Raw genomic sequence first — 25012 nt, 5'->3', positions numbered from 1 at the left:
GTACACTGAGTATGTAATAAAAAGACAGCACTTCAGACTATGAAGGTTTATTGCTTTCTGTATTTATATGTAGTGTATAGGTTCCATATTATTTTGTGGGGTACAAGTATTGGTATTCATCCAGAAACCATCAGAGTCAGTCTGCTCAGTAAATTGTGCATTTCACTGGCTTGGTTTCCTGTCCTCTTGTATTAAGAAGCAGATGCCATTTTATAGAGAGGAAAGGAGAACCGAAACCTCAATTGTCCACAGAGTGCATTCCTTTCTGCATCTGGAGCCTGCCTAAAAAGGGATTTTGTTTATGATGTGACTGGTGCTGAATTAATATATCCATTTATTTGGTCTGACTTCCTTTGTGTTGGTAGTTAGCAAAAGAGATTCATCAATTTGATGCCTCTTGGGAAAATCCTTTGGATGTAAGCTGCAGTTGCTTGCCAAGTGAACTTTCTGCCATGATCAATATTTAAAAGTAAAACTTAGAGTAGTTTGCTTGCTATAAAAATGGCATTAAGATTGAAATTATTAATTTAGATGAGAAAACAAATTGCTGTCAGTGTCAGAATAGGACAACACTTTTTAGATGTTTGGCCCAAATTCAGGAGTATTTAATTGTCTTTAACTTTCTCTATATCTTTTGTTAAGCAGTGCCTTGCTCTTTGCCTGAGATAAATCACTCTGAGCTACCTGTTTGGGTGATAAATGCCAGGCTGCAGTGTTCTTGGTGTCAGATTTTAACATCAGATACATAACTTTAGTTCTTTTTTTCTTTTTTTCCTTAACACACCATAACTAAATCCTTTTTGTTTTCTTCATTCAGGAGAATGTCGAAGTTCTTTCTTTTTTAATGGTTCCTATGTTTTTTTCACCTTTGCCTCAGCTTTCTGAAGGACTGAGTCTCAGGTCTGAGTATCAGCTGGGAGTGGTGCCCAGCCCTCCTAGTTCCAAGCAGTATTACAGTCATTGGACCAAGTGAGACATCTCTCTACAAGTCCTTGCTAAGGGTAATTTTTCTTGACAGTTCAAGCATCACCTGTAGCTCTGTTGATTTAATGGTGAGGAATTGGAACAGTTTTCCCAATCAAAATGGGATTCCTGTACCTACAGACACCAATTTCTCTGTCCATCACGGAGCAGGCACTTAAACCTTCCTTACTGTTCTCTGCTTTGCATCTCCAGCTGGAAGAAAATGTCAGTAACAGGCATTACTGACAAAAGACAAACAGCTTGTCATTGAGTTTGCTGGCTAGAAGCAAATGGCCAAGCTCAAACATATTCTCTGTAACACTGGGAAGAATTTTCCATGCAGGCTCTGGCTTCTAAACCAATGTATTGGTCCATTTCCTTGAGCACCTAATGAAGCAGAGCTCACCCTTGTGACGCACTAACAAATCCATCTGCCTGTACCTTTGCAACTTGTTCTGTTTCCTCTCTCAAGGTCTATTTGTGGTGAAGTTTAGTGCAGTGCAACAAGCACTCTGCTGCAGTCCATTATTATTGTCAGGGGTAATATGCTGCCTTTACGTCTTTGTGAATAGTACTGTGTGCATCTTACAAATAAATAAATGTTTCAAGCTTCAAAGCTATCATCACAGGCTCTTTCTGGAGCTGAATTGCATTGAAGGAAATTGCTTTAATGGAATGATTCCTCATGTTTTCATTCCTCTCGATATTAAAATAAATCTTAATACGTAAATCCTAATACAGTTGAATTATTTCAGCTATAAAAATAGCTGAATAGGCTTTTTGCAATATATTAGAAGATGAGGGTCACTTAATATTGCTCCTTTTCACCATAATTATGTTTCATAAAACACAAAATAAAGCTATTTTTATTATTATGCTCCTGTATACTAGCCTTGTGCTGAATTTAGAGGTCTGCATTAAACTTGAGATGGAGAATATTCAATCACACAAGAAAGACTTCACTTATTTTTAGTATTTAGATACTATAAACAAACCGTACTTTCATGTTAAGAATTATTGAAGGTAAAGTATAATTGAAGCTTCAGGAGATGAGAAGTGCACTTAAGGCAAACTATTTTTCTAACAGTGGAGATACTCATTTAAATAAAAATCTGTGAAAGGAGGCTGCATCCTGTTAATGGGAGTATGTTGAAGTAAGATGACAGAAATTTGGTAAACCAGCAGAAAGCCTATAGCTCAAACACTAGAATCAGCTACAAGAAGAGAAATGATGTAAGTTTGAAAGGAACAATTTTATATTTGCATTGAAAAGATAAAAATGTACATACATTTTTCTTTCCAACAGATGTTTTCTTTGTTGGGCAAAATACTAAGCACTTACCTTAAAGAGAGGATGCCATTGAAGTGTCAGGTTTTTCCACTTTCTCTATGGTTGATTATGATTCTTTTTCTGTAGCATTTCTAATGTGCAACTTGTACCTCACAGTCTTCTTTTAAAACACTGTATTAGGGAAGAGATGAATTTGCAAGAAAGTTCAGAGACCTGCAGAAAATATAATACATCTGAATGCTGAACAAAGTAATGAGATGTCATTGGAATTGATTCTTGTGTGTTGTGGCTAAAAATTAGAATTAAAATTGTATGGTCTGTCTTCAGCTTCCAGTAGCAAACTTGTCTTTCTGCTGTGCAGAGGTAATTGAGTTGCAGCTGGTGGGGGAACTGACAGTGAAGAAGATACTGAGGTTATGGAGAACTGGTTAAGAAAATCTGCCGGCTTTTGAAAAATAGCATTTCATTAAAATTAAATTAAGCAACCTAGCTGGAGAGAAGGGGGAGCGTTCAGTGTCTCACAGTTGAAATAAAGGGAAGTCATGTTGTGGGTACTGATGAGCAGGACTTGGGGAGCTGCACTGGAGCTATGCAGCTTTCTGCAGTCACCTGCTGCCCTGGGCCTCCACACGAGGCTGGCCTGGGCTCACAGCTGTCTTTTACCTTTGCTTGCATCAGCCACATCCATTACCTGCTCCTCAGGCGAGGATGTTCTACAAATGAAAAACATGTCAAAAAAATTCAAAATAATAATGATTTTCTTTCATTAAGCTGTAATTTTGTGCTGAAGAATCTTAGGGTTGTTTACGTGATCTTAATTCAGTGTCTTCTATTGTAAGTATTATTTTTTAAAGACACCAGTTGCCTCATTCACTCAACAAGATGGACTTGCTGAGTGTCTCATGACGGTGAGAGGAGGCTGCTGTCAGATGTCAGTCGAACTTTACACTGAGTGATAAAGGTGAGATGGGAGATAAAGGATGGTTTCATGCTTGAAATGAGTTAATGCTCTGGAAAAAATTGGATTCTGCTCCTGCCTGTACTGCAAAGTTCCAATTTGTAAGTAATAGTGTGTTTTTTCCTCTTGGGTTCTACAGGCTTATTCTAGCAGCTAATAGGGATGAATTTTACCACAGACCATCCAAATCAGCCGAGTTTTGGGACAGCAGCAATGAGATCCTTAGTGGTATGTATGTCTTGCTGTTTTGAGTGGTTTTTATATAATTTATAAGGGACTCATGGCCTGGATTTTTTTATTATTAGGGTGGTGGTGTTGCCTTTCTAATAGAAATACTTTTCTTCCTTATACATTTAAGGAAAATATGTTGTAAGTTTGCAACTTTTTTTAATGTATTTAATAACCTAACTCTTATTTATTCCATTAGGTCTGGATATGGAGGAGGGAAAAGAAGGAGGGACATGGCTGGGAATCAGTAAGAAAGGCAAGATGGCAGCCCTGACAAACTATATGCAGCCAAAGATTGATAAAAATGCCAAAGGAAGAGGTATGGAGCAATTGAAATAAAAAACGAAAAAGGAGGTGGACAAACAAGCCCTGATGTTCCAGTAAAATAGTGATGATTACAATATTAATTTTCTTACACAGCTTTATGGAAAAATAGAATGTTTATGTGCTTTAAACACAATTTTGAACTGATGAGTTTGAGTGCATATTTGAGGAACTTGACTTGGATAATGATTTTTGATCAAGCAGGCATAAGTAAAACAAGATGTAGTGCCTAGAGCATGAAGTCAGGTTCATACAAGAAATGCAGCAGCACCATCTCCTCTGGAAAGTAATTCTAATTAACAAGCAGAAAAATTAACAAAGCATTGAGCTAGTTTTAGATTACAGTCAACTTTTTTGAGTGTGTATTTGTATTCAAACACCTGTCAGGGAATGCAAATTGGATTATGCTGGAGGTAACCTAAAAGATTCTTATTCCCCCCTGATAAATCAGAGGAGCAGAAATAATAGGAAAAACCCTCTTTAAAGGAGCTTGCTCAAAGCAGCACATCTGTGGGGTGTTTTAAAGTAAAAATAGGTCATATGGTACTGGATTGGGAATATATTGCAATGACAGAACATGTTATACAGAGAGACAAATGAACCATGTCATTTGTATTTCATTTTAGGGTCATATATCAGGGAAGTGAAGCAAGACAAGAAAGAATTTGTAAGGTGGGAGGAGAGGGAAGGTGCATCCAGTCCAGAGTAGTTAGTAAATGTGAATTCTTAGAATTTTTGGCCAAGAGCTTTTGACTGAGTTCTTCAGAGTAAAAGTCAAGCTCTTAATGTGAGCATGTGACAATGATGTAAGACTTTCAAATGTTGGTTCATTTTTGGGGCTTTCTTCCACTGCTAAAGCCTGAGGGCAACAAGAATCTTTATCTTTCTGTTTATTTTACCAGGCCTGTCAGAATAGTGAGCACACACATACAAGTTGCTCTATGTACTTCTCTTTCTTAGGTGCTCTTGTAACAAACTTCTTGACTGCAGATCTGGACAGCTACTCTTACTTGAAGAAAGTTTCAGTAGAGGCACATCTTTACAATGGATTTAATTTATTAGCAGCTGACTTGAAGTAAGTCCACAAAACATCACAGTTCAAATGTCAGAGGGAGAAAGATAATAGCAATGCTGTACATACAAGTCATAGCACCGAGGTGTAACAGTACAAAAGCCTGTCACAAACTAAAGTTAGAGCTCATGGTTTTGCTAATTGGCATGCAAGGCCCTATTTTTTTGTAGTCTTCCTTTCCTTTGTTATTTTTTTTATCTTGGAGGGCTATCTTGTATTCTAACCATTGCTTCCCACAAAACTTCTTGCAACTCCCTGATAGGCTGTAGCCAGTCTTTACCCTGGGGGCTCTGGGGCTTGTATTTTGAGAAAACAAAACCTTGGCTCATAATTTCTTAAACACCTTTTTTCTCTGAGAGTTGACATGCTGCAGCAGGCTTAGAACAGCTGAAAACTTTCAAGCTATTATTCCTGTCAGAGTGTCTGTGTCATTAATCTTTCCTGAAACATTAAAAATCAGTACAAGACAAATAAATATTAACTTAAAGTTTCTGTTGCCGAGAAAGGATGTTGGATAGTTGATTATAATCAGTGTGATTGGCACAATCCTTTCCACTGCTTGTGCATGTGTCTATGCACAAGTACATCTGCAGATTTTCCTTTGCCTGATGGAGAGGAATGGAAATGCAGGGCTGAGGCATCTCCAGGGCGTGTGGAGTTCCCAGCTGGATGCGCAGTGCCTGACTGGGAGCACCTCTGAACTGCCAGGAGCGCTCTGCTGCTTTGGCACACTCAGTGCAGAAGCTTTAATCTTATCAGACAGCCTGATGGTGCAGGGCCTTTTCCCACTCAGCTGTTCTGCATGCTTCTGGGAGTACACTTAAAGCAGGAGGCCAGAGTGTTTGCTGTGTCCAGTGGAAATCATTTCTAGCAGCCTCTCACTCACTGCCATTGTGGTTACATTTTTCACTTTCTGTATTAAACCACCTTCAGCTGGTGGCTCAGACTTATCTGTGAGTTCTGTGAAGATACCATGAGAGGAATTCTGCTTGGTGTGCCTGCTTAGAAATAAACATATAGATTATGTTTCCAGAAATTCAGTCCAGAAGATGGCCAGGCAGTTGGAGGGTTTGATGCTTTTTCGTCTTTTTACTGTCTACTGTCTTTATAAAAAGTTCATTTTCTCACCAGAGACTTCCCAAAATTTTTCAGTTGCCTAAATTAATTTTTACCATGGTCAGAGGATTTGACTTTTTGACCTTTCTGCTGTATGTAGCTGTGTGCTAGGTTGCCTAAATTGGAAGGCTATCTTTAACTGAAAAGGCAGCAGAAGAAATAGATGTTTTCAAGCAAACGTGATATTCAAGGTGTGACCTAGCAAGAAGTAAGTTTCAGTTTCTTCATTTTAATGTAGGTAAATAGAATAGTCATAATGACTGCTAGTATGATGATATTAAAGTAGTTGATTAATGTTATTTGAGGGAATCATTCCTGTGTTGGTTTTGTTTGTTTGTTCCTCCATGCTGGGCTGATAGAGAGTTGTATGCTCAATTGAATAGCCTTTCCATGGTGATGCAGGTCATAATTCCTTGTTGAGGATCACTCTAAAAGCGGTGTGTGTTGATTAACTTCTCCATTTTGACATGTCCTTAGCCTTGGATATTCTGATGAAGTGAAATTCTTGGCAAGCTAATGATGCAGAGCAATTTCAATAAGATCTGTAAACTTGTAATTTTAGGAAATGAGAATTGCTCAAAGAGAAGTGTGATACATGAATAGGAGCCACTTCTCTGTGTAAATAGACAATATTGTTGTAGTTGATGCTATTTTGTTGGGCCATGTTACTGTTCAAAACAAAGATTGAGGACTATTCTTGATGTGTTTTTCCATTGTGTAACAAATAGTGATTGACTCTGTTAGAGTGTGTGAAATGGAGGGGAAACTCGGATTGAAAGTGTAAATGAAGCACTGGTGGAAAGGGATGTCCCTGAGCACATGATCCTGCTGAGTGTAAGCAGCAGGTTTAGAGAGATTTACAGTGTTTGAATCTTCAGGTACACATTTCAGAAAAAGAAATTTTATCTTCTCTCTGTATGATTATGATGACAGTATGCTAAATGACAGATGCAGTAATACAAGAAGGGGAGCTGGAAACAACTATACAGGTTGTAAAATCTCATTGTTTACTTCCACAGCTTGGTATGACTCTTGTTTTTAACATGCAAGGGTTTTGACACTTCTAGTGTAATAATCTGTTTACTCTGTGGCATCTCTTTATGTCACTTTACACTCTATTGATTTCTTGTTTTAAGAAAATTACTTAGTACTTTTATTTTTCTGATTTTTCAGTTTATCATCTTGGGTGTACCTGCTGAGTATGAGAGTCATGAATATTTATTCAATTATGCTAAACATACTTTTATGTTGAGTTATAGCATGTGGCAAACAGTGTCTGTTTGGAATCTTGTGCAGCTGCAGAATTGGCTTCCAGGAAGGCAGCATTGCCACTCCTCTCATTCTGACTGTCTGTAGGTCTGATTAGAAAGGAAGAAGGTTATCAAAGGCTGGACTGCTCTCTGAGTAAATATCTGCTTGATATTCAAAGGGGTTTTCCTTCTTTCTCTGTTGGTGATAATACCTGGAGGCAGTGAGCTGCTGTTGTTGATGATCAGGACATCTTTTCTGCCCTGGGGAAACCTGTGTTTATGTCCAACAAATCTCCTGTTACACCTGCTTAGGCTTTCATGAGTGTCTCAAATTTGTGGCAGGGCTGTTGTGGCAGCATCTCACTCGTGTTCCTTACCAAGTGTGTAACACAGAGTGCCCTGAAGGACAAATTGGCAGCTTCTTGTCACCCACCCAGCAAGTGTGGAGTGTCTGACAGGCTGTCAGAGAGCCCATATATATATGTGCAGTAAGGTCCCTGTGTAGCAGGAGTGAATCACTTCCTTCATGATGAACAGACAAATTGTCCTTTACAAACAAGTCAGCTGGAGGGGATTGCAGAAAAATGCCTTTTGGGTGAGCTTTTCTGCTCTCTCCTGTCACAGCCAGTTTTCAATCCCTGCAGGGAAAGTGTAGTAAACTACAGCATGACCTGCAGGCTTAGCGTGGTTACCATGACATGGCTGGGCGGGCAGGATTCGATTGCTCTCCAGAGATTGGATTTTCAGAGTGAGAGAGGGTCAGAGTGCTGCTGTGAAAAGAACATGGATGGTCAAGTCCCTGGGACTGCTCTGTAAACTCATTTCCTTTTCTTCTTGTGCACTGTCCTAACTCAGTATCACCTTTTGCAGAGTACACCTGTCTTGCTTCTTGTGGCTCCCTCATGAAAATGAGCTATTTCTGCATAGATCTTTAATCATTTCCAGTGGATGGATGGACAGTCCAATGTCAAAAGAAAGAAAAATTCTTCTGAAAAACTTTTTTATTTTATTTCTTTCCTCTGGTGTCAGCTTCTGCCTGGCCCAAAATATTAGGACAGCACCAAAGAAATATTTAGGCACTGACAACAAAATCAGAGTAGTGTTTTAAGGCAGACTTTGTATGCTGTCAGTATCCAGCAGAATTCTTTGAGGGTAGGTGGTACATGTTTGGGCTTTGTAGTTGGTGGTTTGGTGTTTGCTTGTTTATTTTTAGCTTCAGAACAGAAAGAGTTATCTGATTAGCTCATGAACATTGAAGAAAAGAAAATGAATCTGTGAACCATACTACTTATTGGAAACTACTGTACAGCATTTCAGTGTTGCTGCCAGTTTCATCTTTTGTCCTTGCAGAAAAAATACATGCACAGATTATCCATAAAACAATCCAGTGTCCTTGTCTGTAGCAGAGTAGAGCTCAGTGCCCAGGGGAGTGATCACTTGGTGATAACCACACTCTGTGCAGCTTTACTGCCTCACTACTTTTTTCCTTTTTCTTTCATTCTGAGTTTTTGTTGGACATCACTTGGTGCCACCTTGAAGCTGAAGCAGGGCAGGAGTGCAGAAGGACATCGTTTATGTTTAATCAGCATTAAGAAGTGATTGTGGCAAACTCTGTATGGCTTTCATGTTGCTCTGAAGCTTCTATTACTACTGAGATTTGTGCTCCCTAGAATATTTCCTAGAACATTTATTATTACTTACTTTTTTTTTTTGACAGAATGATCTATCTAAGAGCATAATTTTAGTTTCTTTCTGCTGTCAGCTATGGCTGGGATTTAAAAATATGTCTGTTGGGTCCTATTGTCATCACTTTAATTATGCCTTTATTTCTTCTGCAGTGAAATTGGTATTTATACTTGTAAGGCTGGGAGGGAAGAGAATCTTGAGTGCGAGCCAGAGTTTTGAGGCTATTGCTGTGATCAAGCTTACAGTGATTTTTTTCATCTTGGCTTCTGCTTTGATGTTCAGTACTGAGTACTTGTAAACAGTAGGAAGGGAATAGGCAGAGCCAAATGATAAAAGAAAGAGTAGCTGACTGGCACAGTGAACTAAATTTTGAAAGTATCCCCATTTCAGAAGTCTCTTGGGAGGCTTTAGTCTTTCTTTTGACAGGAGGCAAGCAGCAGTGCTGCAGTGGAGGTAAGTGGAAACACTCATCTGGGGGAGTGTGCATGCCATGAAATACAGATGTCCTGAATTAGTGACCCTGCAGTTTGCATGTATTCCCTGTCTCCTTGGTAAACTCCAGGGGATCTTGTAACTGAATTTGTCAGTGACAGAAATCTTGGAAGGGATGAGAGAGGATTACATTCTTTCATGTAAAAAGCCATTCTGAAGGAAGTCAGCAGTGCCAGCTTACTCACCACGCAGTCTCATCTGTGACAGGCCTTCCTTGGGCCATTTGTCCATCTAACACTGTCTTGTGGGACTCCAGGTTATGAGAATTGTTCTGATCTGTTCTCTTCACAGACCTTCTACAGCAGATATTTGAAAAGAATTAATGCACCAATACAATAGTTTATGTGATTTCTGATGTCAACTAAAAAAACCTAAGGTGGGCTGTTGTCTGTGGAGAGTTCAGGTGGTCAGTAAGTCTTGACATCAAATAAGTTTGAACAAGGATCTTGAGGCTAAGAAGAAAAAGAAAAGGAAGATAAATGTCTTTTAAGCCACTAGAGGAAAGTTCAGAAAAATTACACATTTCTTTTAACAGTTGATAAATTGTGATTTGACTAACTGAGATCTTATATGATATTTAACACTAAAAGTAGAGTGTACAATATGCCTGCTATAATTGCTGTCTTCTGCCTGTGCTAAAAAACTTGATCATCTTTCTGTCTGATACCAGAAAACTCTTTTGGGTTTGGGAGGAGGAAGAGTAGTGCTCAGAGAAAGGCAGTTCTATTTTTGCTTTATATGGCTTTTTTTTTTGTTTTCCTCTACTTGCATCTTCTGACTTCTATAATTAATTAATATTTCCTTCTTCATTTGGCTGTCTTGCAAAGGACACTGTAGAATGTCTTTCATAATAGCTTTTGAAGAAGAATATAAAGCAGCTAAATCAAGACTGTTTTGCTTGTTATTAAGGTTTGAGTAGCGGATGCTAAGTTATGCAGAGCAATTTAAGTTCCAGTACATCATTAATGAGATTGCATTCTATATAGTCTGATTTGCATCAGCGCAGAGATACTCCTTTTTATCTTAGGAAAAAATGAGGAGTTGAAAATGGCTTCTGTCCTGTATTGTGTTTTATGCTGCTTAATCCAAATTCAGTCTTAACTGCAAGTTTTGTGTTTGTTTTTTTTGTTTGTTTGTTTGTTTGTTGTGACTTTTGGTTTTTTTGGGTTTTTTTCAATTTAAAAAGTTCATCTGCTGTTTGAGGAGCTGGAGTTTGGAGACAAAAACTGAACTATGGTCAGAATGTGTTTGTTGGTAACTGGGAGCAAGTAAATCACTAGGGGGAAATACAGAATTAGATCTCATTGCTGTATTCTGGCAAAATAATAAAAAACAAAACAAACCCCACCAACTGGTAGTGAGCTGAGGACTCAGTATTCCTTATCAGCTGATTGAGGGATGTTGAGAGTGAGACATCTAATGGCAATCCTTTTCCTGTAGGACACACAAGGCTTATTGATGACTTAATTTCTATTTTTTCCCTTATCAGTGTTTTGGTGTTTGTGTTGTCAGTGCCAGTGTGACTATTGGAGTCCCTGCTGTTTGGATATGCTGATACCATCTCTGTCAAATAAGAGTTGTTTGCAGTGTTGGAAGCTGTCCTGAACCTTGTGCAAGACCCTCCCTGCACTCTGTGCACAAGAGAGAGCAAGTGCTGCAGCCAGTGCCTACAATTAGAGATTCAGTGATGACAGTGATCTGAAAACAGCCAAGAAATGCACAAAGGACCCAGCTGTGCCCTGCAGCATTGCTGGCAGTGGGCCTAAAATGCATTTCTGCCATCAGTGGCCCACAGCAGTCAGGGGCTTAGAATGCAGGAGGGATTCAAAAGAGGTGGTGGGGAAAAGGGTGCATGGTGTGATGGACAGTTCATTTATTTTCACATACCCCCTTCTCCCAGGCAGCTAAATCTCCAGTTAATCAAAACCAGGTTTTTGTCATTAAACCTGGCTACTTCCATGCAGAAGTTACGGGTTCTACTGAATTTTATTGCTGTTATGTTTGAAAATGATAATGATGCTTCTTGATAGTGGTGCAGCTATTACAGTGTTTTGAGAGGAGGAAAGTAATAAAACTCAACAGTGTCTGGTATCATAAGAGCAACAGTGGGAGAAGCATCTTACTGTGCTCAAAGATTGCATGAAATTAAAGCATAATCAAATATAGAAGCTGATGGCTTTTCAAGGAGAAATTTGTATTTATATTTTTCAGTACCACCAAAGGAGACGTAATTTGCTACTATGGAAACAAAGGAGATCCAGAACCTGTTTTCCTAAATGCTGGTAGGTTTTCTTCAGAAAGGTCTGAATATTACTATTTCTTATGTAGCTATGTGTTGTTCTAGTAATTTAGCTACTTAAGCATTGTCTTTGCTGACTGATGTTTTCTTTGTATTCTTTAAAAGAAAATATTATTAATGTCCTTGAATTCCTTTAAGTTTTTGTTAATAACTTTCAGTAAAGAATCAATAGTTAATTCAGTTTCTATCCATGTTAGTGTGCCCACCTGCAGTGCAATTAGTGGAATACTGCTTAGGTAACTATGGCAGAAATCTGTCTTGAGAAATGGAATTTTCAAGGGATCTGACCCTAACACCCCTCACCCAGCAGTTTGAAGGTCACAGCATGACCGTGCTCCCCCAGGGACAGTGTTGGCTTTAAAAAAATTAAAATCTGTCCTTACCAGGAGGTTGATTTTAAAATATTTCAAATCCAGTTCTTTGCTAGCTCACTACAGAGAACAGTGGTCCAGAATTCATCATGAGAAAGGCAGTTTAAATGGAACCAGGACACGTGGAAGGCTCTGAGCAGTGTAGCTGGTTTGTAACAGTTGATGGCAGAGCCTGACTTTGCCAGCTTAGGTTAATGATCAAAAGTTGGCAAATTGTTGTTGTAACAATTGCTGCATAAATTATTGGAAACAACTGTTAGATTTTGCACAGCTACAAACATAAAACAGGTTTTAATACAGACATTTTAAAAAAAATTCAAATCTGGCCATGCTGTAATGAGAAACTGAGTCACAAATTCTGGGTCTCTGCAGACTGTACCAAAGGTAGCTCTGATCTCTGTGCTCAGGCAACAGACTCCTGTGTACATGGCTGCCTTTAGGAAGAGAGGAATCTTCAGTTTAGGAATTTTTCTTGTCTGGATTGTGGTGAGAGGGTGCCTCTAAAGAGAAAGGTCCTTCTTGTCATCCAGTGTTGCTTTGCAGTGTTTTTCAAAAGTGAAATCAGAGGCAAAGATAACTTATGTTTAATATCACTAAACTGGACAAGAGTAGATTGCAGAAATTACAAAATTCTGTTGTGCCTTCATAGTTTAGCAAACCAGAAATTCAAACTAACTGCTGTAGATGGGGACTAGAGTACAACTAAAACAAAGTACAGAGCATTAGCACAGCCCAGCATAAGATGGGAGCCTGCTGTATTCTCCTGTTCAGTGATGGGCTTGTGTATTTATGGCACACCTGCAAATAAAGGTTGAGTGGGGAATCATTTCCATTTTATTAAAATTTTTTAAATCTGTAATGACAACTGAAATCACCAGAATGCACTTTGCAATTAAACTGGGTTTTGGGGTTTTTTTGTGTGTGTGTGTATGTGTAGGAATATATGGATTGAGCAATTCTTTGTTGGATACACCATGGAAGAAACTTCAATATGGGAAGCAGCTTTTCACAGAAGTGGTCAAGAGAAGTGAAGACCTTAGCAAAGAAGATTTGGTGAAGGAGCTTCTTACAGTGATGAACAATCAGGAGCCGTAAGAACATGAGAGCTGGAATTGACTCAAAATACCATATGACCCATTTAAAAAAATGCATATAGAAACTGTTCTCAAAGAAAAAAGCATTTTACCTTGATACTAATTGAAAGTAGTGTTCTCACAGAGCCTGCCAGTATTGATTTTTAAGCAGGAGACACAATTAAGACTACTGCAGTCTTAGAACTCATCAGCTGTGCACTGGTTTTGCTGTGCCCTTTGTTTTTAAAGATTGCACTTCTCTTAGTAAGGGCAATGAGTGCATGACTAGGGATGTGCAAGCTGCTTGCTGTCAGCTTTTTGGAGGCTCAGGTAGGTTTGGTTACTGCACTTAGAGAAAGCATTTGTTTAATAGTTCATAAAATGATTTGGGTGGGAAGGAGCTTAGAGATCTTCTGGTGCCAGCCTCTGTCATGGACAGGGACACTGTCCACTAGCCCAGGCTGCTCAGAGACCCATCCAACCTGGCCTTGAACATTTCCAGGGATGGGGCATCCACAGCTTCCCTGGCAGCCTGTGCCAGGGCCTCAGCACCCTCACAGAGATGAGCAGGTTTGTCTCAGTAGCTTTTACTGTTCTGTGTTGCTGCTCAGTGTAGACAGAAGGTGGAAAAGCAACACTTCAAAGTACAACCAGCTGCCTTCCTCAAAAGTGCACTTGTTTGAGGCTAAGTGGGGGAAGGATATAAGGAATTATTTGTACAATTCAGCTGTAGGAAGTCAATCAAGGAAGTTCCAGTCAAGGAAGTCTCCAAGAGATGAGTTTGAGATGTCAGGAAGGTTCCTGCACTCACAACTGATTGCACAGTGACCCTGAGTCCATCAGCTGGATGTTCAGAAAGGAAAGGAGGTTCAGTGTGCAGACATGGTGTAGGGTACAGGGGATGCTGTGGTCTAAATTTATATCATTGCTCACATGGTAACTTTCATGTTTACCTTGACTTGTATCTGTCTGGGAAGTGATTAGAGTTGAAGCAAAACTGTTTCTGGTATATAGATCAAATTCCCCAAATTTAAAAGTGAATTTTAATACCAGCAGTCATGAATGTGGCATTTTTCAGTGGTTCAAAATAAAGTTTTATATGAGAACTCAGACATCTTAGTAATGAGCAGGAATTTGGGAGTCGACTAAGCTATCTTAATAGCTTTTTTCATCTGCTATCACAACTGATTTTTAAAAAATTGTTAGACTTTATACTTCTTACTAGTAAAAAGACAAAGGTATAAGATACAATATAGTCAAATGATCCTCCCTTAATGTTCAGTAATTCCATTTGATCTCATCTGAAACCATCTGACTATAAAAGGGAAATATTTACTGACAAAAAGCAATATTTAAAACTAAGCCTGTAATCTTTCCAAATCACACTTCAAGATGAAATGATCTTTTCATAATAAATATGAACATGTGGGCATGCACTAGCTTTGAACTTCCTTAAAATATCCTGTTTCATATTACTTTGTGATCTCTCTGTGTGTGCATATTACAGGAATTTGGTGGGTACAGTGGTTGGTTTAATCATTGAATTCCATTCCTTCCTGATGGGTTTTTGTCCATTACCCCCTCTCTTCTGCCTTTCACTCAGGCATGTCCTGGAACTCCTTCCAGTTCAAGAGGGATGACTGTGTTAATACTAGAGAATGTTTTTTCCTTTTTAACTACTTGCCTGCTTTTTTCAGTCAACTACCAGACCCTGCAATTGAAGACCAGGGGAAGGATTATATCCGTCCTATACTGAACAAGTATGCAGCTTTATGTGTTCGTTGCCCGAATTACGGAACAAGGTAAAAAAACGAATATTAGAAATAGAAATGTACTGGATCAAAGCATATCTCAAATCAAAATTGTGCTATATAAGTTTAAATTCTACAGTGACTGCTTTATTTTTTTTTTCAGATACTAATTTAGAGTAATTTAGTAATGTGTTTCCTTGGTCAGTATTTGAGTGTCTGGGATTTGCTGCTGAAGAGCATTTGAAGCTCACACTGTGGTTCATTGTTGATGGAGAGCATTTCACAGCTTTAACTTGTCCCAGACTAGATAATACAGTTCTCCTGCTTCCCCAGTGTAGTAGCAGATCTGAGCACCTCTAACTTTGATCTTACCACAGATACTGCAGAGCACATTTCTCCTGCACGAGCAGGAATCATGTAATCTGCATTGCTAAATCAGAGTTTTCCTTAGACAGTGCATTGTAAAATAGATCTGCAATTTTCATACAATAAAAACTATTGCTCTTGTTCAGAAGAACCTGTATTCCCACTTCTTACCTAACTGATGCTGCAGTTTTTACTGAGATATTCTCACTCTCTGCTCTGACTGTTCTGCCAAAGCTGCAGGAAGAATAGAATAATGCAATGCAAATCTTCATTTAATCTTCAGTGGAACAAAACTGGTGAACCCTGTTGCTGCTGGTAGGGAATTGCTACTCTAAAAGTCTGCCAGTAATTTTGTCAGATTGGTCTGTGGCATGGTCTGCCATGGTGTTTCCTCTGTAGAGATGGGAGTTGATAAGCAGAGAGTGCTCACTGCTGTAGGCATTTAAAGTTGGTGTTCTGAGATAGATACTCAGTATTTACACTGGGTTTTTTAAATGAATTAGAAAAACATTTTAAATATAGGATAACGAGGACTTAACTTGGTAATGAAGCAGCTTTCTCCCCTTGCTTAACAGATTGGAGCCATTTGAAAGGAAAGAGGGATAACTTGGTAGGAATACTGACCTTCTGCTGGTGAATTAGCACACATTTCAGATCTCCCTACTGCTATAATTGTATGCTCACACTTACCTTTCCCTTAGCAACAGGGCTTAGTGAATAGAGGTTGTTAACTGGGCCTCACGTATTCTTCAGATGAAATTAGGTGGTTTTTACATGAGTGAACAGCTGTGAAGTGACTTGGGAAAGGCCACCAGATCAGGATGGTGGGAAATTCCTACTGTCAGTCATCCCTCTGTGAAGGGTACTGCAGTGTCCACAGAGAAATGGCAGCTTACCCAAGGCAAAGTGGAATAGATGCACAGCTGGCATCTGCTTTTCATGAAAACAGATTTCCTCTTTGGAAGGTTCCTAGAGAAAAGAACCTTTTTTCTGTGATCATGTGTCAGTGTCCTGTGATAATAATTAATGATGTTTCAATCTTAATGGACAATTGATTTGAAGGAGGAATGAAGAGAGTACAGTAGATACGAATAATCCCTATGAGTACATATGGGCTGTGAAGGAAAACCTACTTTTATGTTACTTTGTGAATGGAGCACTTTGCACCAAGTTTAAGCTTTTACCACAGTCTGCAATGAGCAGATTTGTGTGTCAGCTGCTGCCAAGTGCAGCAGGGAGTCAAGGCAGTGGAGTGACAGAAGAACGGGCTGAAAACGCCCATTTGAACTTGCCAGGACGATTTCTGCCCTGCTCCTGCGAGATGATGTGCTCAGAAAAAAAAAAAAAAAAAAAAAAGAGGTTAAAATATTTGGGAATGAGGGATGGCAGCCTGGAGGTTCCTACAAGGGAGCCCAGGTGTGACCTTGTTTCTCTGCCTGTTGCAGGACGAACACGGTGGTGCTCATCGATTCCCAGGGACGCGTGACCTTCACCGAGCGCAACATGATCAATGCTGATGTCAACCAGTGGGAAACGAGCACCTACGAGTTCAAACTGCACAGTTAACAACTTTCCACACCAATGGTTTGTAATAATAGCGACCAGAGAACAAGCCATTAAGCTCTAGTAAATGTTTTGTGCCAGCCTCCACAAGCTAAAAATAGCAAGGAAAGCAAAAGTTTAAATAAACTGATAGCACAGCCTATCAAGCTAATAAATGCTTTGGAGAAAACCAGATGAAGATGCTGTTTTTACATGAAGTAGCAACTTAAAATCAGAAATATTTTATTTAATACCACTCTGCTTTCAGGGCAAGGCCATCTTTGTCCAAGACCAAGTCATTGCGTTTTTGTGGGTGTGGATTTTTTAAAGATGTTATAAGTAGACTTAAACTTAGTTTTAGTTCTTATGGTGGGGAAATATTTGCTGCTTTTATTGTTCTATATGAAGGTTTTACCAAATTTTGCTTTTACCTTCAACACATGCTGTTAAGATTGTACAGCTGATGCCAATGTGCATTAAATGAATGTATGTTATCCTGGTAGTATTAAGTGCTTTAGTCTCATTTAAGCTTTTCAGTGCCATGGTGCAATGTTCTGCCTGGGGAGGGCAGAGAGTTCTTGAAATTTGTTTTTGTATAGATAGTACAGCAATAGATCTTATTTCTAAAACTTTATCTGAGAATCAAGGTAGGGAATTTAGTTCAATCTCTGTTCACTTTTACTGAAGGAACCAGGGGAGCAGACTTGCTTCTCTTTGACCTGAATAAAACTATTTGTGCTGTGACATCCTGTTTCCTGATAGTCTAATTAGCAATATTTGTTTTGTTATCTTCTTCCCCAGCAAGCAGGTAAGGAATAGGTACCTGTTAGCAAACAGAAGCTGAAGATGAGGTTTTCATGTATTGGCTGTTTTGTACATACAAAATAATCCTGGATTAATTTCTTTATTGGTGTAATGTGTTACAGCCTGAGTGACTGCTCATAGATTTTTAGTAAAAATAGCTACCTGTTGTAAGGTGACACTGTTGCAGTCTTACATTGCTGAAAAAGCTGGGTATTCAGAGGTGCTTCCTATGTTCTAACACCTGTGAATTAAAAAGCTATTTAAATGCATGCTTTTTTCAATTATTCAGTGCCAGTGTAGGTAGTGGAAGATTCTAGCTAATACCTGGATGTTTGAAAACCCTAAGCTATTTTTGTTTCTATTGGTGTTCTGTTTTGACTTGCTTTGAATACTGAATATTAGGTTAGTAGTGGATCACCACTATTTTTTTTCCTTTAGGTATGCTGACTGCATTTTCATAAGCCTCTTATTTTAATTAATTATTGCGAAGTAGACAGATTTTTGATACTCTTTGGAAGATGTGCAGCTGTGTTTCTGTACTCAGGCTGGTGTGTTTGGGCATTCTCGTGTGTGTGTGTGTAATGGAGGCAGCAGTAAATGAGACTTTCCACTGAGGTGAAGTACTGTGAAAGGCCATTCCCAGATTTGTGATCGTCAGGAGATGCTAAAGCAGCATTTAGTCAAATCTCTTCTCTATATTTGCATATTTAAATACCCTCTAGATACCAGGACTGCTTACATGACTGGTGACAGGTTGTGGATTCAGGTCTATATAAATGACTTTTTGACCACCTTGGTTGCAAGACAATCAACAGTCGTGTTGGGTTGTGCATGCTCAAAGCCTTCCAGACTGTCCTGAGCTGCTGGAGATGGTCAGCCCTTTTTAATTTTTTGATGACTTCTTAAACCCTATATTTGTATGGATAAAAATGTTAACTGTTATTTTTAGATGCAAAGAATTGGCTAAAGCTGTCTTAAATTTGAGTTTGACACATGCATACCTAGAAACAAAGCCCTGCCTCAATAACTTGCTGTGAGAGTTTGCATAGCAAACTTTTTAATATCCACTTACAAATAGTGGATATTTAAATGTGACATTCTCCTTGAAGACATTATTGTAAAGGCAAGCAAAATACTTGCATGCAGTATCATGCTACAAGTATTTATAAACACCAGCAGTCCTGTAATAATGAAAATTTATTTTTAGTTTTTACATATAGGCAAAGAAAGGCAAGTCAGAGCTTAGAGGTAAATATGGATTATAATCATGTATTTTGATATGCTGGAATCAAAATTCTAAATCTGGGATTTGCTTTTTCTGACAAAATCAACAGGAAAGAGCACAAAACTTGGATGTTGTTTTTTTATCATATCAGAATAGCTAATAAAATGAGGTTTTCTAACTTCTTTGGAAGCTTGTCAGAGTTTTGTCACTGGCTGCAGTAGAAACAGGATCAGGACTGTGGGCAGATATCAGCAAGTGGTGCTTGCCCACAGAAGTGGTAAGATATTTGTGAAGTGCATGATCTACTCTGTGCAAATCAGAGTTGCAATGAATCCACTGGAAAAAGGAGACACTACCTGCAGTTAACAGAGAAAATGTTTTATTTTTATAGAAGTATTTTTAATAATAAAAGGGAATTTTAAATATCAGTTTAAAAGGATATAAAGGAAAGAAGTGTATATAGGAAACTATTGCATGGCATTTTACTAAGTGTATTTATGCATATCATCTCTTCAAAGTCATATGTGTGCAAGAGATTTTTGTTCCTGATTTTTTTCTCTTGGAATGGTAGTGGAAGAAATTTTTAAACATGTAAAACCTCAGTTATGTTTTTTTTGCTTAAAATTGTGTCATAATTGTTGTTTACATGTGTGTTCAAAGCTGGAATCAGAATAAAGTCAAGCTGGTGACCAGTCTTTGTTGACATCAGTAGATGGGGCATTTTTGCACATACGTTTTTGTTCACTTGCCTCTAAATTGGTGTGATATAATGAAGTAAAATCTTTAATGCCATATTAACAATGAAGGAGCTGCAATGTAAGTTCCATTTCTGGTACTTAATTCCATTTTAAGAGTGCTGTATTTTTTCTGGGGTTTTTATGTTGTCTTGTGAGTGCTTCCTAATTCTGTGCTATTGCATGGTTGTCTTACACAGGTAAGAAATCGGAAAATATTTGTAAGGTAGGAAAGAGCAAAATCAATGCTCCCTTAGGGAGAAGTGGAGCCTCACAAAATGCTGCTGGAGGATGGGAATCCAAGTGGGAAAAGTCTGGATCCTTGGCAGACCTGAGACTCTCCTGTCACACTGAGGAGAGCCTGCATTGATGTTCTGCTGCACTGGGCCCTGCAGTGGTGCTGGAATTGTCTCATCTCCCTTGCAGTGGCTCAATAAAACACAACTGAGCAGAGGAGGGTTTGGGCCTTTGGAGGGCCTCACTGTGTTCAAAGCTTAAGTGATGTTTGTTGTTACAAATGAAATACACTGAACTAAATGATTAAGATAAAATATTGATAAGACTTGGAACAGTGTTTTTGTAATATCATAAGGAAAGAAGTAGTTTTGAAATGAATCTATGAAATGGTAAGCAGTAGTAAGGCAATAATTAAAGTATATTACAGTTCAATTTTAGCCTGTAGAACTTAATGCACATTTATGGCTTAGCAAGCATCCCTATTTATATGGAATATTGCCTACTAGCAGTTAGTTTTATTTCTTTCAGGTTGATGTAACAGGACATGGCTGATGTTCTTCATCTGATTCATTTTCTGCAGAGAAGTCTTGTTGATGGCTTCTGAGGATCTAGGAAATAGTCCTGACTTAGTGACAATAGAATCAGTACTGCAGTCAGCTGGAGAGGTATGAACTGTGAGAATTCCAAAACCCATCAGCATGAATCATGCTGGGAAATGCAGGTTAAGGTGAACAGAGTGAAGAAATGTTGAATATATTTCATATATATATATAAATTATCTCTGTAACATTGTGTATCAAGAACTTAGAAGCTGAATGAAAAAAAAACCAGTGTATCATATTGACATGCTCAATTTACCATATATTTTAAAACTGAAGGCGTAAGCACTGAACTTAAGAGCACAGATGAGGGGGAAATAATAAATATTATAATATTAAGCAGGATAACCAAACATTACAATGCATAAGTCATACAAAACACAAGGGAGAAAAAAAACACATCATCTCTGCTGATGTGTATTAAATTTTTGTGTCTTAGTACTAGAAAGATAAATGGAGAAAAGTAAATTAAAGCTAAATGCAGATCAGAAGATGGAGAAGGGAAGGGGAAAATGGAGAACACCCAATGCTGTTCTGGTTTGTGGTCCTGCTGTTTTTAGGCCTCTGAGAGTGAAGGTGCCTGCAAAGGCACTCAGGTGCCTTCAACCTTCCCTCTGGTGATTCAGGAATGTTCCCATTGGTGTCTCACCTGACACACACAGCCAGCCTTGGTCAGTAACCTGCCAGACTGGGTAAACACATGGCTTGCTTCCGTTCAGTGGAGAAAAAACCACATCACCTTTCAGATGTTAATTAAGATATATTAAATTATGAACTGGAAAATATGTAGGACCAGTAGTGTCTCTTCTTGTGGTACAACATTATAATTAGTATTCAATGATTGAGGCTTTTGCCTCTGTTTAAAGGAATGTACTCTTCCAAGAAAAAGGTGAATGAGAAAGCTAGGGGTTTTTTTTTTCTCTCCCTATACTATCTCTGCTGTCAATAGCTACTCAGAATAGCTGTGTAAAGCCACATCTTCATGAGATGCATTATCCATCTCCTGTTTCTCATGTCTCATTGGAATGACTGGCATTCAGAGAGGAATTAACTGTCCTCCAATTACAGATAGGTCTGCATTATCACCCTGCTTTGATTAGTGCCCTTATGTGGTTTTGCTGGCACTCCCTGTTTGCTGTGCCTTGGTTCACGTTTTGGGGCAGCCTCAGGTCACAGGGTCTGGGTTGGTTTCAGGTGGAACAGAACAGGTAAGTGTGCTTGAGGAATGCCCTGAGTGTTCTCCAACAGGTAACGGATTTAGCCCGAGCAAAACTGTTTGAAATGCACCTTGCATGAAGATTAAGTTCTCTGCACCAATGGTTTTGCTGCCTGAATCTTCATATGTTGTCCTGCTGTGCTTCAAGATGTAACATGTATAGATGTGTTGTATCACTGTCTTCGCAATATGGCAATTGCAAATTTTTCTGTTTTCTTTAGCAATATATTGTGCCAGTCAAATCTGAGTTTTCTCTTGTTGTAATGTGCACGAGTTTAGACTGGCGAAGCAATCCCAGGATGGCAGTTGCATAAAAAACAACCCTAGCAGCACAATTGTGCTTTCAGAACCGTAATTCATTTGGCCTCTGTCGGGGAAAACAAAGGTACTGACATTTATGGTTTTGCTCATATAAGTGCAGCTACACCTGGATTTTTGACAGCCAAAGATTACACTCCTGATTCATGCCTGTGCTGCCAGCAGCAGAGAGAGGAGTCCAGGCTAAGGGATTGCAGCAGCAGAGTCTTAGCTTAGTTCACACAGTGTGCACAGCCACGTGTGCATTGTTATCACAGCTCTGAGTTACAAACATCACCGTGTATAATGGCTCACAAGGAAAATCACCATGCAGCAGCAGCTGGGGAGAAGCCAGAGTGTCTGCAGTAGCTGTCAGTGAAATACCACCACAACTCTGTGAAGTGAGCAAGATTCCCTTGCAGGGGTGGTTTAACTGGTGGATGTGCACAATGTGCAAACAGCCACGAGGCTGACTCAGAGAGTTTTTTCCTTTAAGTTTATAAAGAGCAGATAAATTATTGCCTATTTCAGAAAAGTGTTCTGAACTATTTGGATGACAGGGCCTATAGAAAGCAAAGTATGAAGACTACTCTTCTGTCCCAGATAGATATTATTTCTTTTTCTCCAATATTCCCCCTAAATAAATTGAGTGTATTTAGGAGTGCAGGATTTTTAGCCATAGGAATAAGTTTTTTCTGTGTATGAACAACTAAGGGGAGCCTCAGTCTGTGCAGGATGGCACCAGCCCAAATGTAACTGGCAACTGAACAGAGTGTTCCTTCTGAATGGCCCATGCAGTGCAGTTTCTCATGTGAAAGTCACTTGGTTTTGGCTTTATTTTTTCTTATTGTAATTTCCAGATTTCAATGTAAAGGTGTTATTTTTATTTGACCTCTTACACATCATATCCCACTTTAAGCAATATTGTCTTCAGAAAAATGTCTGCATTATTGGGAAAATTCTGCCAGCAGTCTGAAACTTGGGAGAATCATTTGGCTGAAATGTTCCAACAGGAGAATCAGAAGTCATACATGATTCTGTAGACAACACAATTTAGTTTGTGTTGAATCTCTGAATGGCAAGAGCATGATGAATAATTCTGTGGTATCTCTGAGCCAAAGGATGTGTCTACTTTGATTATTTTTTGTAGCAATCAACCCCTTCTTTTGACGTTCAGGAACTGATCTGAGATTGCTCATGGGATCCTGTTGACATCTTTCCATGGCTGTGAAGTGATGTCTGACAGATTAGATTGAGGAGAGCAGATTGCAGCAAAAAGTGAAAGACAAAGATGTAATGCAATCAAAGACCAGTATACCAATACAAAAAAAAAGTAAAAAGCTGCAGTGCAACTTATTTTACTGAAATAAAAGTAATGCAGGCTGAGCAAAACTTGTCTTGCAGCAGCTTTTTCTGTTGGAACAGCACAGTATGTGCTGCAGTTACTGACATAAGAATATGAAAAAGCCACTGGCTCCACCTAATTTTCATTCCGATGAGTGCAGCCTGTTAACTTGATGGGAAGCCCGTAGTTCTGTCTTTATAGGCTTGATTGCTGGTTTTTGTGTTGACAGCAGTAGTTTTCTGTCCAGCCTTTGATATCTTGCATGTAAAAATCTCCTTGTCATTAGGAACTGTTTTTTTGTTAATAATGACACTTCATGATGTTACGGTTAATCCTGACTGTACCATGCAGGTGGACCTGTACACTTCTAATTCAAAAGTTGAAGATTCTTGTGCATGTTGGACAAGTCTTTCAGCAGAAGTCCAGGTGATGAAAATTTTCAGGTGAATTTTGCACTCTGCAGAGGTCACGTTAACCTTCTGGTTTAAAACTTTAACCACAATTTGAGCATTGTTTTGGTAAAAACATTGTTTTGTTAACGGATAATTATCCTTTGTTAATAAAAAGTTAGAAGTGCATTTCCCTGTAGTGTCTCCAAGAATCAGCTGTTGCACTATTATTTTAAGACATTATGATTCTCTGAAAACAGATGCACAGTGGAAGATCTAAAACTGGTTATTTTTTCATTTTTTAAGCACTGCAGGCATTTTGATTCTCCAACTCTATGCAAAAATCTGTTGCCTCATTTGATCCTAACTGAAGCACTGCTGTTCACATACATATAAAAAATTTAACTTGTTTCCTGGAGTACACGATCTTCTTACTGCAATAGTTCATCTATACAGTCACATAAATGGGATGCCAATAAATCACAATAGTTGTATTTTATAGGCCATTTGAGAGGGACAATCTTGTGTCCCAGTGTTAGCAATTTGAGGTGACCTGACACACAAAAATGCCAGCATCAACTCAAGCTGTTTACTTAATTGTGAGATCTTTTTCCTCAGCTTTGATAGCTGAAGCGTGACGTGAGTGGCTGTTTTGCAAACCATGGATTATTAAATGCACATTCTGAAGTGTTTTGTTTTAGCATTAATAAAAGCAGCCATAATTTAAAAAACACTAAAATAATGGCTTGAGTGCAGATGCCTGCTCTGAGGAATTAAAAATTAGAAAGTGCTTTTAGTGGAAATTGTGTTCAGTTTTTGAGGGCAGCTTGCAATGGTTTAAAGCAGTTTCAGTAACCTGATCTTCATGTGGTGACACAGTACCGTGACATTATGTCCAAATTATCACCCTGTCATTAGATGTGTTGGTCCAGAGACAAACACAAAGACAGAAAGACCTAACAGTGGTCTTCTGAATAAGCTTTAAAAGTTTTAATAAAATATTAGTTAATTTCATAGCAGTATTTGGGGACCTCTAAGACATAAGATCAGTGAAACACTAGAAAAAGATTCCCATGTCCTGAAGTTTTGCATGAAAAAAATACAAACATACTGTTGCTAACAAAACCAGGATGTATTATCACAATATTTTGTGTCTGATGTTGACTTCAAACAAGTGAAGGACAAAAGAAGCAACTCTTAATATCAATAAAAACTCTATATCCCTCACAAATTATAAAATAATAGAGAAAATTACGACCGCAAATGTTCATTAACACTTTAATTTTACACAAATTGCATAAGATATTCTCAATAATTAATTAGGAATCCTGACTAAGCGCTGCAGTCAGATTAGGGACTTTTTCTGTGAACTTCTTGGCACACA

The 25012-nt window shown here is 38.6% G+C and overlaps 1 protein-coding gene across 3 annotated transcripts in view; it reads left to right on the top strand.

The window, feature by feature from the left end:
* The window catches only part of TANGO2 (transport and golgi organization 2 homolog), a 29181-nt gene extending 9662 nt beyond the window's left edge, over positions 1-19519 (top strand). For 2 of the 3 annotated variants that reach the window (XM_063415699.1, XM_063415698.1), the window contains exons 3-9: positions 3352-3440; positions 3640-3759; positions 4725-4839; positions 11592-11662; positions 12988-13141; positions 14821-14925; positions 16686-19519. In XM_063415699.1, coding sequence (XP_063271769.1) covers positions 3352-3440; positions 3640-3759; positions 4725-4839; positions 11592-11662; positions 12988-13141; positions 14821-14925; positions 16686-16806 — 775 coding nt within the window. In that variant the 3' untranslated portion in view covers positions 16807-19519. Of the gene's footprint in view, positions 1-3244; positions 3441-3639; positions 3760-4724; positions 4840-11591; positions 11663-12987; positions 13142-14820; positions 14926-16685 lie in introns of those variants that run through there. The other variant, XM_063415697.1, reaches the window with a different exon arrangement.
* The last annotated feature ends 5493 nt before the right edge of the window (positions 19520-25012 follow it).

This window comes from Prinia subflava, chromosome 19, assembly GCF_021018805.1.
Source record: "Prinia subflava isolate CZ2003 ecotype Zambia chromosome 19, Cam_Psub_1.2, whole genome shotgun sequence".
Classification (NCBI taxonomy): Eukaryota; Metazoa; Chordata; class Aves; order Passeriformes; family Cisticolidae; genus Prinia; species Prinia subflava.
This window is presented reverse-complemented; position numbering and strand designations above follow the sequence as displayed.